Source organism: Polistes canadensis, unplaced genomic scaffold (assembly GCF_001313835.1).
Source record: "Polistes canadensis isolate GaletaPanama2010 unplaced genomic scaffold, ASM131383v1 scaffold_3, whole genome shotgun sequence".
Taxonomy (NCBI): Eukaryota; Metazoa; Arthropoda; class Insecta; order Hymenoptera; family Vespidae; genus Polistes; species Polistes canadensis.
In genome coordinates this window covers 1860476-1874462 of record NW_014569550.1, presented here as the reverse complement: position 1 = coordinate 1874462, position 13987 = coordinate 1860476, and the positions used below count along the sequence as shown (strand labels likewise).

Below are 13987 nucleotides of genomic sequence, written 5' to 3'. Positions count from 1 at the left end.
GCGTATAGAACCGCCACAGCCACCGAACACTTTAGAAACAGCTATGATCGCTAGTCGAAGTATTAACGTAAAATGGCAACACAAATCTCAAGATACCAGCGAAGTTACCAAATATATACTTCAGTATAAGGAAGGCGAAGGTAATAAAATCACTTGTGCAATATAATAGTAATTAAATTAAACGTAAATTCGTTGGTACAGGTGGTATGTGGCAACAACAAGAATTTGTCGGACCGCCTTTACCCTATGCCGCGTTAATCGATGATCTTAAACCTGCTACAAGATATACGATACGAGTAATCGCTGAAGGACCAGCAGGTCGTTCGGCTCCTTCAGCAGAACTCTTGGTAAGAACCGAACCTCAAAGACCAGCAGGACCCCCTGTTAATCTTGCTGCAAGAGCACTTTCTTCATCGGAAATTTTGATTACTTGGTCACCACCGTTGCCCGAACTTCGTCACGGAGACATACAAGGCTTTAACGTCGGCTATAGAGAGACTAGGTAATGAAATTTCTTCCTTCATTAACCCGTTCCGAACTTCATTGAATTCTCTTTCTATTCTATTGAAAGTAAAATAAGGAAGAATTCATTATAAAACGATTAAAGACAAATTCTCAAGAAAATAAAAGTCTTAAACGATCTTTCTAGCTCAGGAAATCCATCGTACAACTTCACTTCTGTATCCGGAGATGGCGAAGAAGGGGGTGGTGAACTTCGTTTGACGGGTCTTCGACCTTACACGAGATATTCCTTGGTCGTTCAGGCATACAATCAAGTCGGATCTGGACCTTTATCCGAGCCATTACTAACGCAGACATTAGAGGATGGTGAGACTCGAAATTACCTTCCGGCGAGATCGATATGACGCTAACGTTGATTGCTACAAAGCTTCAGAACTTGCTCCCTTTCAGTTCCCAGTAAACCACCGGAAGATGTAAGATGTGCAGCGCTTACTTCGCAATCTCTGCAAGTATCTTGGCAGCCACCCTCTAATACACATAGTAACGGCATTATTCAAGGTTATAAATTAAATTACGAGCCGATTTTATCAGACACGTGGCGTGGCGTTAACGAGATGGAAGTAAGTATTACCTCCTGAAAAAAAATCTAATTAAAAATATAAAAATAATATGTTATCTTAAATTAATTTATGTATATATATATATGTATATATATACATGTGTGTATATTTTTGTTAGGTACGTAAAACTAGCGCTTTAACGATAGTTCTAACAGATCTTAGAAAATACACGAATTACACGATACAAGTACTGGCCTATACGAGAGTAGGGGATGGAATTCCTACAACTGTTACTTACTGTCAAACCGAAGAAGATGGTATCATTATTACAGCTATTCTGCTTTATCCTTATTGTCCTGAGTCTAATTTAACGTTATTACAGTACCTGGAAGTCCAGCGGATATTAAAGTGGTCGTGAGTTCGCCCCAGGCTCTCTTTATTTCCTGGTTACCACCATTGGAGCCCAATGGAATTATCACGAAATACAATCTCTATACTAGGTATATTATAATTGAATTTAATTTATAAAAATCATGTTTTAATTTTATCTTAATTATAATGATATTAATTATACCATAGAGTTGTCGACGGTCAGGGTGAATTAAATCACGGCAAGAGAAACTTACCAGCTACGAATACTCATTTCGAAGCTACAGGTTTGCAACAACACGTAGAATATCAATTTTGGGTAACAGGTATTACTCGAGTTGGCGAAGGCCAAAGTTCGAAAGTAGCTGCTCAAGTACCAACTAATAGAGTACCAGCAAGGATCACGTCCTTTGGTGGTCACGTCGTAAAACCATGGAGAGGCTCAGCTACCTTATCTTGCAATGCGGTTGGTAATCCTACTAGAGAATGGTTCAAAGGACCCCTCGAACAAGTTAGAATTGATACTGCTAGAAATGCACAAATTTTACCAACCGGCGAACTCGTCCTGTCAAATTTACAATCACAAGATTCTGGAAATTATACCTGCCAAGTAAAAAACACTGAAGGAAGCGATAAATTACATTACACTCTCACCGTACAAGGTAACATATCTTTCTATATAATACAATATCTGCATACTTAAAATTGTATCTCTTTGTATTTATACTTTTCCTAGTTCCACCTAGTGCACCTGTATTGTACGTAACAAGTTCAACGTCAAGTAGTATACTACTACATTGGAAATCTGGTTATTACGGAGGGGCTCCTTTAACCGGTTACACGTTACATTATCGTACAACTCATGGCAATTTAGATGAGTTGCATCTCTCTAAACATGCTACTAATCACGAACTAAAGGTACGCTTTCAAAATAAGTGTTTTGAATACGTTGAAATTCAAAAAGTAATATTTGCTAATTCTAAAATTTAACAGGGCCTTCTATGTGGGAATACTTATCAATTGTATCTAACATCGCATAATAAAATTGGTAGCAGTCCTTCGTCACCGGTACTTTCCGTACGAACTCAAGGACAAGCACCAGGAATACCACCATCCGCAGCTTTTCTTAGTCCTAACTCGACAACGTTGGTTCTAAGATTACATGTTTGGCCTGACAATGGGTGTCCTATTCTTTACTTCGTTATTCAATATAGACCTGCGACCGAATTTCATTGGACTTTAGTCTCTAACAGCGTTAAAATGCAACGAAGGTTCACCGTGACAAATCTAACACCAAGTACGGTATATCAATTGAAGGTCGAAGCTCACAACGTTGCTGGAAGCAATCAGGCGGAATTCAGTTTCGTGACTTTGACAAAGGAAGGTGGTAAGCTCGAATGACATTAATAATTATCACTTGAATTGCTTGAAAATGTCATCATTCCGCTCATTAATCAAAATTGGTGAAATAATTAAATTGAAAGAATTATATCCAAAAAGCACTGTGTTCCTGTAACATTGCAGAACCACCACCTCCAGAATTATCGAAACGTGGAATATCATCTGTTATTCCATTCTACGCGGATGTGAAAGTTATATTGCCTCTGATATTCGCTACAATTGCTCTAGTCACGGCGGCCGTAATAGTCGCATTCCGTTGGCGAAACAGTAAGTTTTCTTAATGAGAAATAACGATTGAAACTATAATACTAAAAAGAACTCAAATACAATTGAGATCATATTTTAGGATATTTGGGAGACCGAGTTCAAAGACCGATGAAGGAATCTCAAGAAAATCAACAAAACGCTGAAACACAACGAGAACGTTATTACGCTACTATTCACAAGGTCGCCCTGCAACAGGCAGCGAGTACGGGTGCAGGTCCCGACAAGATTCCAGGTGAACCTTTGTTACGATACGGACGACAGCCAGGTTTGGTACTATAATTATTGTACAGGTAAAATGCGCGTCGCTCATCCAATCATGCGAATTTCATGATGCAGCAGTAGGTCGATAAGTGAACGATATTCAAAGAATTAACTGAATACAATTTCGGTTCGGTCATTCTTCGAATATCTATCGGAAATCGATCGCTGAATGTATAACGCGTAACATCAAGGTATAAAGAGTATCATCATTCAACATTTAATTCTGTCGAAGTCTCTCTCTCACTCTAGATATATGGATAACCAGAATTATTGGTCAGACGCGATTTGAAAGGTAGGCAATGCCTCTAATGGGTTACAGAGACAGCGGAGGACATCTCGCCGTACGCTACGTTCCAGCTTTCGGAGGGTGGAGGGGGAAGCCTGGCAGGGCTGGGAGGATTGGGAGGACTAGGAGGCGCGGCGGAAGCATCAGCGGCAGGTCTACATCCGAACAACACTCTTCTTCACAGTTTCATGTATCACGAGCACGCTATGACCGAGGGCTGCGCGAGTCCTCCGCCAGCGGCAACGGTACGCATTCTTATTTTATGAAGTTAATCAATTTGACGAAAATTATATAGTATAATATTTATCGAATTATTATGCAGAGTATGAAGAGTGTCTCGTCGAGGAGACGACAACAGAGAAAGCAACAGACCCCGGGCGACGTCGAGAGCGACGAGAGCGAGTCTGACCCGGATCAGCTGACGAGTTCTCGCACAGAGTCTTCCAATCAACTCGACGCTGGCAAACTCAAACACAGTACGTTAGATTATTTTTAATCATTTTTATGATTCATCTTATCGAATTGTGATTATAACAAAAAATCATTCTTCAGTTCGAGCCGTTTCAGACTTCATTTATCACGGTACATCGAGCACTTCATCGGACATCTCACCGATGTCGGAACAGAAGTCGTTGCCACGAAGAGGACGATCTAGGTAATTAATACATCTCGTTATTGTTTACTTAAAAAGAAACTATCACCACAAACCATAACTCTTTGCTATTGTTTTATACGTATGCATGTATAAAGTATACTAAATAAGCCACAAAAGTATCCTTTATAAATATCACATATACGTAAAAATAGTTTAAAGCTAATTTATTTATTCTATAACTTATACATCACATATACGTATGTGATAAAACAAATTATATAAAATAGCAAATCAATAATATTTTTCATTTATCAATGTTTAATTTAATTTAAATGGTTCTTCAATTTCGTTGATATATGTTTTAACATTAAATCAATTTTGATCATTATTCTCGTTCTATAACTTTATCATTTCTTATACTTTTAATAAATTTTTGTTTATAATAGTTTCTAATTTGCATAGAATAAATTTGATTTTTGTTTGTACGGCTATCTTTTTAGATGGCATGTTCCCAGCAGGAGTTCACTGCGTACGTTGCTTCCTCCAATATCGGTTGCGGAGACTGCTTTTGTAGCAGGAAATCAAGGCAACATCGTACCGCCACACGGAAATGGTGATCGTCCTGAGCTGAGCGAGGCCGAATGTGACATCGATTCTTTAAAAAAGCTCAAACTAGGCCTGAGGAGTTCCCTTTGGTCAAGACCGAGCACTCAAAATAATCCTTCCTCCGATTACTCTATCGCCGTCTAACTTTCTGCGCGTTACCACGATCGACCGAATAATCCAAATTCTCTTCCAGAAGACCCTTTCATCCCTTTTCGTGGTCCAAGTTATAAATAAATAAAGAATACAATTTAATCTTCTTTCCGTGTCTCGTCAAAAAGCTATGATACTTTTTAAATAAACAACATCGAATAAAATACAGAGAGAGAGAGAGAGAGAAAGAAAGAGAAAAAAAGAAAGAGAAAGAAAAAGAAAAAGAAAATATAGCAAAACTTAACGTAATGACGACCGATTTAAAAAGACTTTAAATGACACGGTGACGAGAAACGCTATACATTAAGCATGTGCATGTTAAAAAAAAATGGGCGTGCGTTGACACGATCTATAGAAATTTCTAATCATATATACGCGTGAGTGCCAAAGAATATAAAAGTAAGGAAAGAAATGAAATAATATACTCGTATAATTTGAAAATCATCTAATGCGATGAAGGGATGCAAGGTGACACCGAAAAAAGATATTGGTCTTCTTCGTCCTTCACGTACCTTCGTAATATATACTATATATATATATAGTTCTTATGATCACTTTATTCGAGAGAGAATAATCGAAAGCACATATCGATCGGTTATCAAAGGATGATAGCCATATATCGGCAAAATTTTCAACTCTTTTTACGCAAAATGTAACGTATCGGAATCATTGGGATACGTTTAACGAGACTGATTTTTATCTCTAGTTAATACAAATTTTCTGAATAATTTATTCAACACGTTTCCGATAAGCGACATCTTTTTGTACGGTGTCACATTTCTTCCTAGCATCGCAACGAAGCACTTAAACGGACAGTGCAAAGAGCCAAATAGAAGAGAATATAACATGTAGGTCGAGGGATTGATAAAGATAAAGAAAAAAAAAAAAAAAGATAATGAAAATTAGTGGAACGAATGAATAGAAAGATGGAGATGATTTTCGTCCTCTGGACGAGACTCGATGAATCGTTGGACTCTGTTACATTGTAAGAATTTATAAGGTACGAGTACACATCGTTAATTACTTTAAGTCCGTTACGATCACGAAAAACTTCTAAATAGGACGTTTTTCCGTGCGACGAAAATAAGAATCTAGTAAGAATAATAGAGTGTACTTTATCCAACTCTACAAATTATTATTGTTCACTCTTCGAAGCGAGATTTAGAGGTAAAAAAAAAAGAAAAATAGATAGAAAGGTGGAGAGCAAAATAAATAAATAGATAATGAAAGAAAAAAGGTAAACGATACAGGAGAATCGCAGGAAAGTGTAATCTCTCTTCGAATGTCGCGCACGCTCGTAAAAAAGAAAAAAAAGAACAAAAAGGAGAAAAAAAAAATTCATCTAATTACTAATTAAAAGAAAAAACAGAAAAGAAAATATCACTAAACATCGCTGTTGCTATCCTGCGTTTGTTCGACTTTCGTTCGGCCGGTAATAAGAGAAAGAAAGAACAAAAATAATCATTCAATTTTTGTCGAATCGGTGACCGTAAGTAGTCGTCGATAGAGTAAATAAAGGTTGAATCTTTAACAATTCGAAGTTCCAAAAAAACTTTCACGACACTGCCAGTCTGCAGACTACTATCGAATGAATCCAATCCAATAATAACCTCGACTGATCTTCATTGTCTTTGGTAACAATCACATTATTTCCGAAAGACTGCTTTTGGCGTAAGAAACAAAAACTGCGCTAACACTTGGGAACACTATACCAAGATTAATAATTATTAATAAGATATTCATTGGCCGATTATGGTCATTACTTTCCTAAACTAACATAAAATGGTGCGCGACAATGCGAAGACGAGGCCGAATGGTATATGCGTATGATGAATGTATGAAAGAGCAAGGACGATTCAATTTTGTTGAAGATAACGTTTCGTCTCTTAACCTATTTTTTTTTTTTTTTTTCAAAATTGACGATACGATTTCAAGATACATACATATATAGTATATAAAACTAAAGCAAACAAAACCACCATTCCAAAATATCTTCAACAAAATTTTATCGTCGTTCTTCAAAGAACTCGAAGCAAAGATGCGCGTTACGTATTTACAGAGGATACGTACGTTGGTGTATATAAAATAATAAAAAAAGAAAAAAAAAAAAAAGAAGCACGTCAATCAAACTCGTAGAGTTCGATTTGAATTCGTTAGAATCATTTACCGGGAAGCGGGTATTGTTTACGAAGAAAAAAAGGCGCGTTTAAAATCGGGCACTCGATCGTCCGCCGAATTTTTGTACATTTTTTCATTGCGGTCGAATTTCGTCGATCCTTTTTTTCTACGTTGACGATTCGGTGAGGCAGATTACAGTGCCACGAATTTACAATGCGGGATTATACGATGGCCGTTCATTAAATATGTTAGCGAGATATTTCGAGGAAAAAAATGACGGAATTTTTCTTCTAAAAAAAAAAAAAAGAAAAAAAAAGGTTAAGAAAAGATTTTGACATTATGCAATATATATGTGAAATAATTGTTCGTCGTATATTTCTAGCTGTGTCATTTTGAATCTTCTTCTCAGCTTCGCAACGATACATCATTATCATTCTATACACTGAAATAAAATAAAAAATGACACGATTAAATCTCGCTAAATTATTTCATAAACGACCCTCGTACGTATAGCGTACGGTATTTATATACATATGTTTTATCATATTGGGTCGATCAATTCTATTGATCTCCTTACGAATAATATCTTTGAAAGTTAAAATTAAAATCTATTCGTTGGCGTTCGATCCAGTTTCCGATCGCGATTCGAAGTTACCGTCTTCTTTCGATCGTCGACTTTCTCGCGCAGAACGAAGAAAAAGACTAAATGAGATGTGAGAGCAAATCAAACAAACGATTATTACTATACTATTATTAATGTCGTTGTAAAAAGTATCTTGCGCGAATGTGGTATGCTTGTGCAAACGATCTAAGAATCTCATTTCCCTCCCCTTCCCTGCCCAGCGTCACCCGACCCCTCTTTTCCCCCTTTGAAGTATCATCTCGAACTAAAATAAGAGAAAAAAAATGGAGGGAAAGAAAGAAAGAAAGAAAGAAAGAAAGAAAAAAAAGGAAAGAAAGATGAAAAAGCTCATCGTGATTTTAATTGTCAATAAACTGATATCTCCGCTAACTGCCAAGTTTCTCTTCCGTTGCGAGACTGCGATTAAACGACGTAAATAAATAAATGAACTGGAGCATTATTCCACTCTAACCGTATTCAAAGTCGACGGTATAAAGTTTCGAAGCACTGCGTCGATCGTAGAATCGATTAAATAAATTGATATCGTGTAAAACAAATAATCCGTTTTTTTCGTTATATATCATTTTCTTTTATATACAAAAGTATACAACAACACCATCCTAAACGAAAAAGATAACGAGAGAAGTTGAATAATCCAATCGAATAAAATATCGACTCGTTTAAAATCCTGTAAGTTCGGCAAAAGTGGAATCCATATCGTTGCACATATACCTGTACTTCTCCTTTTCTTTAAACAAATAATCTGAAACATATACGTGAGTATATATAAACGTTAATATCTTCGAAGTTAAATTTTAAGATAAAAAGAAAGAAAAAAGGAAGAAAAAGAAAGTCAATTTAATTTTCCCACCTTCTCTCGAATCTAATTCCTTAACAAGCACCTTGACGGCTTGCTCGGCTATTATTGCCCGCTTCTCAGCCGATTTTAATTTAACTTTCAATTCCTTCAATTGCGCTTTGAATGCCTCCACTCTTCGATTGGCCTATAAGGATAAAAATAAAATACCGTAGAATTACGATCGTATTTGTCGATGTTACGTAAATTGTGTCTTACCTTTTCTTCTGATACTTCCAAGGACTTCAATATATTACCGACGATAAACAATTCGTCCTCGCGTTCGGCGATTTTGCTACGGACAAAAATGTAAGTATAGAATAAAAGTTACATTTATTATAATATAGCGTTATTATTATATATATAAGAACGTACCCTTCGCTCGATTTAACTCTGTCTTCTGCGGCTTCGAGTTCATCCTCCACAAAAGCCAATTTTCGTGAAATCTCGTCGGATTTAGTATCGGCATCTTCGGCAATAAGTCTAGCTTCTTTTAATTGTGCTGTTAATTGATCCATCCTTTCCTCATCCAATTTGCTTCTATTCTCCAGAACTTTACAAATTCTACGTAAAAAAATGTTTTTCTATTGTAAATAATAATATAAAGAATATTAGAAATCACAATAAATTGAAATCTCGTGACATACCGTTTTGCATCTTCCGCAGTTTCCACTGCTTCCGTTAACTTATTTTGTACAACTAATCGTCGTTCTTCAGATTTTTCTAAATTTTGCGAACACTGTTGCATCTTTCTATTCAATATCGCCAATTCGGATTGCGTCTGAAAACATTCGAATGATTATAATATAAATAAGAACAAGAAAAGAAAGAAAGAAAGAAAGAAAGAAAACGAAGGATATTTTGTAAATTGTTCACTGACCATGATATAAATACTTTCCTTCAGTTCGAGACTCTTAATCGATTTTTTTAATTGTTTTTTGCTCACTTGTAAATCATGTTCCATTTGAATGAATTTCTTTGCAAGTTCTTGTACACCATCCTTTAATTTTTCTTCCCTACGATTAGCTTCCTTTGCCTGTCGATCGCACACGTCAGCTTTATCTATCGCCAAATCTTTTTCGACCTTCAACGTTTGCAAACGTTTCTTGATCGCGTTCATAGTTCGATTGAAGTCTATATCGATATACTATGTGTATATCACGATAATAAAGTAACAACGAACCTTCTAATCCAAAGCTCGCGGGTTACTGCACTCGATGACCGATCAAGACAATGCTTTATAGACTCGAAGAAATGCAAAAGAAACAATGCGCCAGGTTCTTTAGTTAGACTCAAACGAATTCTTCGACTAGTTCGCGTGTTGGTCTGATTTATTCCGCCCGTTTACAACAACTGACCGACGATAACTCGTATAAAAAGAAATAGACGAAAAAATAAGTAGCTCTTTTCCAAGCGTATTTCTTCGATAGTAGTTATACAGTTTTCTCGTGATAGATGATAGGTCTACTCACAAAAGCTTAAGTCTTAGTATTTATAACTAATAATCGAGAATAATCGTAGTAGATAGCAATTTTGTCGTGATAGGCATTTATTGAAAATACAGAACTGAATACAACAATAAAAAGGGAAAGAAGAGTAGTATCGTACTTTTTTTTTGTCACGTATCGCGATCTCGCCAAATTTATCCACGTAGATGCTTCTGAAAGAAAAGAGGCGACGTATCAGTTCTATCTGAAGAAAGTATCAGTTTCTCAAGCGACCGTGAGCCAGTATTCACTGACCCCGTAGATCTTGGCAAGGTGTTATGCATAGAGCAAAGCAGCTACGATTAAGAACTAACAGCGTGCATACCTTCTACGACAGTTAACTTATCGCGAAGCAAATTATATTAAAGCCATATAAGTATTCCTTAATAGATTAAAATAATGACACGAATCAGCATATAAGCACATCGGACAAAAATGAAAGGACGTCCATGTTAGATGTAGCAAATAAGCGGAAAAAGCGCTTAAGATGTAATAAAATAATGTAAAATCGAATTCTTCTAGACGATATCAATAACCCGTCATTTCGGCGAACGTGGCATCCATGTCGTCACAAACAGCCTTGTATTTCTCCTTCTCCTCTCTGAGCTCGTCTGTAAATCAACGTGCGACGTCAAATTTATGTTCCAAGTTAATTTAACTTTCGCTCATTCTTAACCGATATAATTACAATTGTGATAATACCTTCTTTGGTATCTACTTCCTTCAATAATAACTTGACTGTCCTCTCGGCAAGAATAGCACGTTTCTCGGCTTCCTTTAATTTCTTCTTCAGTGACTTTAACTGCACTTTAAAATCCTCCACTCGTTGATTCGCCTACAATTAAACGCCGTTACGCATCATTGTTATCAACGTAACTGTGAAAGATACGTAACTTACCTTTTCCTCGGATACCTCCAACGACTTGACAATATTCTGCACGATGAATAATTCGTCTTCTCGCTCAATGATCTTACTGTTGAAACGAAAATATTTCGATTTAGATCAAGTTGTTATAGTTCAGAATACTCGACATAACATCATTCGACGAATAATGTATACTAACGCTTCGCTCGTCTTAACTCTTTCTTCCGCGCCTTCGAGTTCCTCTTCAACGAATTGCAATTTCCTTGAAATTTCATCTGATTTCGCATCAGCATCTTCGGCTATCAACCTCGCATCTTTTAATTCCGTCAACAGCTTTTGCGTACGTTCTTCGTCGAGTCGACTCCTATCCTCCAACACTTTGCACATTCTGCAGAAAGAAACTGCAATTAAGTATTCTTCGGTATTCTTCAACGATTATCAATCATCCTTCTCTAAACTGTGTGTGTGTTGTGTGTATAATAGATTTGTCGTGTTATTGCTCAGAATCTAATGGTCACTAAATGCAAACCTTTGTGCATCATCAGCGAGTTCCGTCGCACGACCAAGTTTCGTCTGAGCGGTAAGACGTAATTCTTCTTTCTTAGTAAGAGTCGCTTCAATTTCCTGAACCTTTTTCGTCAACGACGTTCGATCTTGTTCAGCCTGTTAATATAACAAAATCAATTCATTCATTCATTCATTTTTAACCGAGAGAAAATTGATAAAAAGAGGAATAAAAAATAAAAATCATATTTACGCACTCTAGACCACGATTTTTCGCATTGTTCCAAATCGGCGGTAGATTGTTCAAGCTGAGTCTTCGTTAATTCGTAATCCCTCTCGAGTTGGTCCAATCGTTTCTGCAAATCTCTCAAATCATCATTCAATTTATCAGCTCGCATATTTTCTTGCTTCGCTTTATTTTCATTCAATTCGACTTTTTCATTCGCGGTGTCCATCTCCATCTTCAACGCCGCAATTTTCTTCTTAATCGCCTCCATGATGATGGGCGGCTCTTGGCGTCTTTCTTACCGATGATCTTTCTCAACTTTCTAAACCTAATAAAGACAAGAAAAATATAATAAATATAAAAATAAAACTTTAATACCGCGAATGCATAGATCATGCATAGATCACGTAATATGAAATGACCATTAACACTTGTTCTTTCTCTGTAATGTAATAGTTATTTACTGTACGTTAGAAAAAAAGATCTTCTACAAAAACATACAAATAAATTTCATGAATAACACGATCATATTTAATAACGATAAGTCGTAATACCGAAGAAAAGTTAATGATTTTTTATTAAGTTAAGAGTATATCACTTACTGTGATATTGTAGCGATGATCCACGATGTGAGAATGCACAACCGGATGCCTTCGAAAGCTAAGCTAAAATAAAACGAAACCGGTGTGGCACGGGCCTCCACGAACTCTTCGATCGAATCCAATTCTATAATTGCTTGGCAACTTTGGCTATGGTCCCGATTTTACCCTGGCTCTTAACTGGTCGATCCTCCTCACTATACTGACTACTAGCCGCGAAACGCGATCTCCGTCTTCCCATGCTATTCTCGGCCTCTAAAAGAATCTCGTTCCTGTTTTCTGATTGACCACGTAACCGAGTGGCCATTGTAAACAGCGAACATTGGGAATGCAATATCCGATGCATTGTTCTTCGTCACTGTACTCAATTTTTCAATTCATCAATTTCATCAATTTTCTTCTAATTGAACATTCGAATTTTCCCGCTCATACAGTTACCGATCGACCAATCGAATCGCAAAGCATACGTGAAATTAAACCTAACTCAAACGCGCCAGAGACAAACTTTTGAAAATTAGGAGGCAATTGGAACGAAGATTTTAAACGGAACGAGCTTGGGTTGAACAAAATGGACTGCAGAATTTTAAGTGCAAATAACTTCACTACTGTATGTATACATATATCAGTTACAATACGTGTCATAACAGATCAATTTTATTCTCGATCTAATATCCAGAACATAGTTTTAGAGAAGAATTAAGTTTTACAAGACGTATATATATTTACGTTCTTAGATTATGCATAAGGTTTTGTTATTATATAATACAATACATAGAATTTAACATAAATTTTGTGTATGTGTGTGTATATGTGTATGTAAGGAGTACGGTTAAAATTAAAAGAAAAAAAAAATCTAGTACAGATACTGTATATATTTCAGATACTCCCGCTACACCTTTTTTTAGAAACCCTTTAGAACTTACAAATAACTATTTCCTTATGTTTTAAATTTCTTAAATATTTTTCAAACTGCACGCACTTATCGTGCACAGTCTCACTGTTCCAAGTATATCTGTAGACATTTTTTTAATTTTTTTTCTTTTAGTTAATACTATATCACAAAAAGCAAACCTTTTAGAACACAAACTTTTGATAGCGTATCGCAAATTTTCGAAATTCTTGAAATTTTGCATACATAGATACATTAATTGTTCTTCTCATAACAAAAATTAAAAAACATATTTAAATGCTAATAGCAAGCAAAGAGAATACATTTTTACAAAGTCTTAAATAGAATAAAATAGTTATGAAACTGTATGTTTTTGAAATATATAATGTGTAGAAATATAAAATAATATACAAAAACTTTCAAATTCTTATTTTATTCGTAATATTATATTTCATATGTAATTTTTGTGTTTGGCATTTTAATTATTATTATTATAAATATAATATAAACTTAAAATGTATGCATATTTACTTGTCCTTAAAAAGTAACATTCAATCTTCGCGACTTGTAAATACATTAGTACGTTTAAACAATACGTTACGTTATTTGATTAGAACAACGTTTTTAAACGATAAAATTCATTAGAAATTTTCAACCTTAAAAAGAGATATTAAATTCTTTAAAAATTTTTCCTTCCGGAAGTCTAATAATATATATATATATATATATATACATATACTCTGANCCATAAATAAAAGAAGAAGAGGAAAGAAACAAAAAATAATTTAAAAATAAAATTCAATAAAAAGGTAGTCTAATATCCAGAACATACATAAACATCATTATACATACACACATAAATAT

The 13987-nt window shown here is 35.5% G+C and overlaps 3 protein-coding genes across 11 annotated transcripts in view; 1 reads left to right on the top strand and 2 right to left on the bottom strand.

Annotated features, from left to right (window-relative positions):
- The window catches only part of LOC106786379 (Down syndrome cell adhesion molecule-like protein Dscam2), a 74186-nt gene extending 68338 nt beyond the window's left edge, over nucleotides 1-5848 (top strand). For 2 of the 9 annotated variants that reach the window (XM_014747733.1, XM_014747743.1), the window contains exons 16-30: nucleotides 9-140; nucleotides 202-502; nucleotides 650-828; nucleotides 913-1082; nucleotides 1201-1339; nucleotides 1405-1522; nucleotides 1602-2053; nucleotides 2128-2309; nucleotides 2385-2778; nucleotides 2931-3059; nucleotides 3139-3291; nucleotides 3640-3851; nucleotides 3929-4082; nucleotides 4159-4261; nucleotides 4702-5848. In XM_014747733.1, the coding sequence (XP_014603219.1) occupies nucleotides 9-140; nucleotides 202-502; nucleotides 650-828; nucleotides 913-1082; nucleotides 1201-1339; nucleotides 1405-1522; nucleotides 1602-2053; nucleotides 2128-2309; nucleotides 2385-2778; nucleotides 2931-3059; nucleotides 3139-3291; nucleotides 3640-3851; nucleotides 3929-4082; nucleotides 4159-4261; nucleotides 4702-4951 (3068 nt within the window). In that variant the 3' untranslated portion in view covers nucleotides 4952-5848. Of the gene's footprint in view, nucleotides 1-8; nucleotides 141-201; nucleotides 503-649; nucleotides 829-912; nucleotides 1083-1200; nucleotides 1340-1404; nucleotides 1523-1601; nucleotides 2054-2127; nucleotides 2310-2384; nucleotides 2779-2915; nucleotides 3060-3138; nucleotides 3330-3639; nucleotides 3852-3928; nucleotides 4083-4158; nucleotides 4262-4701 lie in introns of those variants that run through there. The other 7 variants (XM_014747715.1, XM_014747724.1, XM_014747686.1 and 4 more) reach the window with 5 other exon arrangements.
- Nucleotides 5849-8351: 2503 nt separating this feature from the next.
- On the bottom strand, nucleotides 8352-9973 carry LOC106786417 (tropomyosin-2-like). Its single transcript, XM_014747797.1, has 6 exons — nucleotides 9434-9973; nucleotides 9201-9334; nucleotides 8929-9117; nucleotides 8773-8848; nucleotides 8569-8701; nucleotides 8352-8460 (listed from the first exon to the last, which is right to left on the bottom strand). The coding sequence occupies exons 1-6, from the start codon at nucleotides 9671-9673 to the stop codon at nucleotides 8378-8380; spliced, it is 855 nt and encodes a 284-aa protein (XP_014603283.1). The 5' UTR covers nucleotides 9674-9973; the 3' UTR covers nucleotides 8352-8377.
- On the bottom strand, nucleotides 9973-13727 carry LOC106786411 (tropomyosin-2-like). Its single transcript, XM_014747782.1, has 7 exons — nucleotides 12238-13727; nucleotides 11667-11963; nucleotides 11435-11568; nucleotides 11105-11293; nucleotides 10939-11014; nucleotides 10743-10875; nucleotides 9973-10651 (listed from the first exon to the last, which is right to left on the bottom strand). The coding sequence occupies exons 2-7, from the start codon at nucleotides 11904-11906 to the stop codon at nucleotides 10569-10571; spliced, it is 855 nt and encodes a 284-aa protein (XP_014603268.1). The 5' UTR covers nucleotides 11907-11963; nucleotides 12238-13727; the 3' UTR covers nucleotides 9973-10568.
- Between the last annotated feature and the right edge of the window lie 260 nt (nucleotides 13728-13987).

What these genes read in the sequence shown, in the direction of transcription:
- LOC106786417 (XM_014747797.1), bottom strand. Translation starts at nt 9,673, where the DNA reads ATGAACGCGATCAAGAAACGTTTGCAAACGTTGAAGGTCGAAAAAGAT. An exon ending in AGAGTTAAATCGAGCGAAGG is followed by an intron (nt 8,849 to 8,928) that starts GTACGTTCTTAT and finishes TTTTGTCCGTAG; the next exon opens with CAAAATCGCCGAACGCGAGG. An exon ending in TGGAAGTATCAGAAGAAAAG is followed by an intron (nt 8,702 to 8,772) that starts GTAAGACACAAT and finishes TTATCCTTATAG; the next exon opens with GCCAATCGAAGAGTGGAGGC.
- LOC106786411 (XM_014747782.1), bottom strand. Translation starts at nt 11,906, where the DNA reads ATGGAGGCGATTAAGAAGAAAATTGCGGCGTTGAAGATGGAGATGGAC. An exon ending in GCGAAAAATCGTGGTCTAGA is followed by an intron (nt 11,569 to 11,666) that starts GTGCGTAAATAT and finishes TTATATTAACAG; the next exon opens with GCTGAACAAGATCGAACGTC. An exon ending in CTCGCTGATGATGCACAAAG is followed by an intron (nt 11,294 to 11,434) that starts GTTTGCATTTAG and finishes TTCTTTCTGCAG; the next exon opens with AATGTGCAAAGTGTTGGAGG.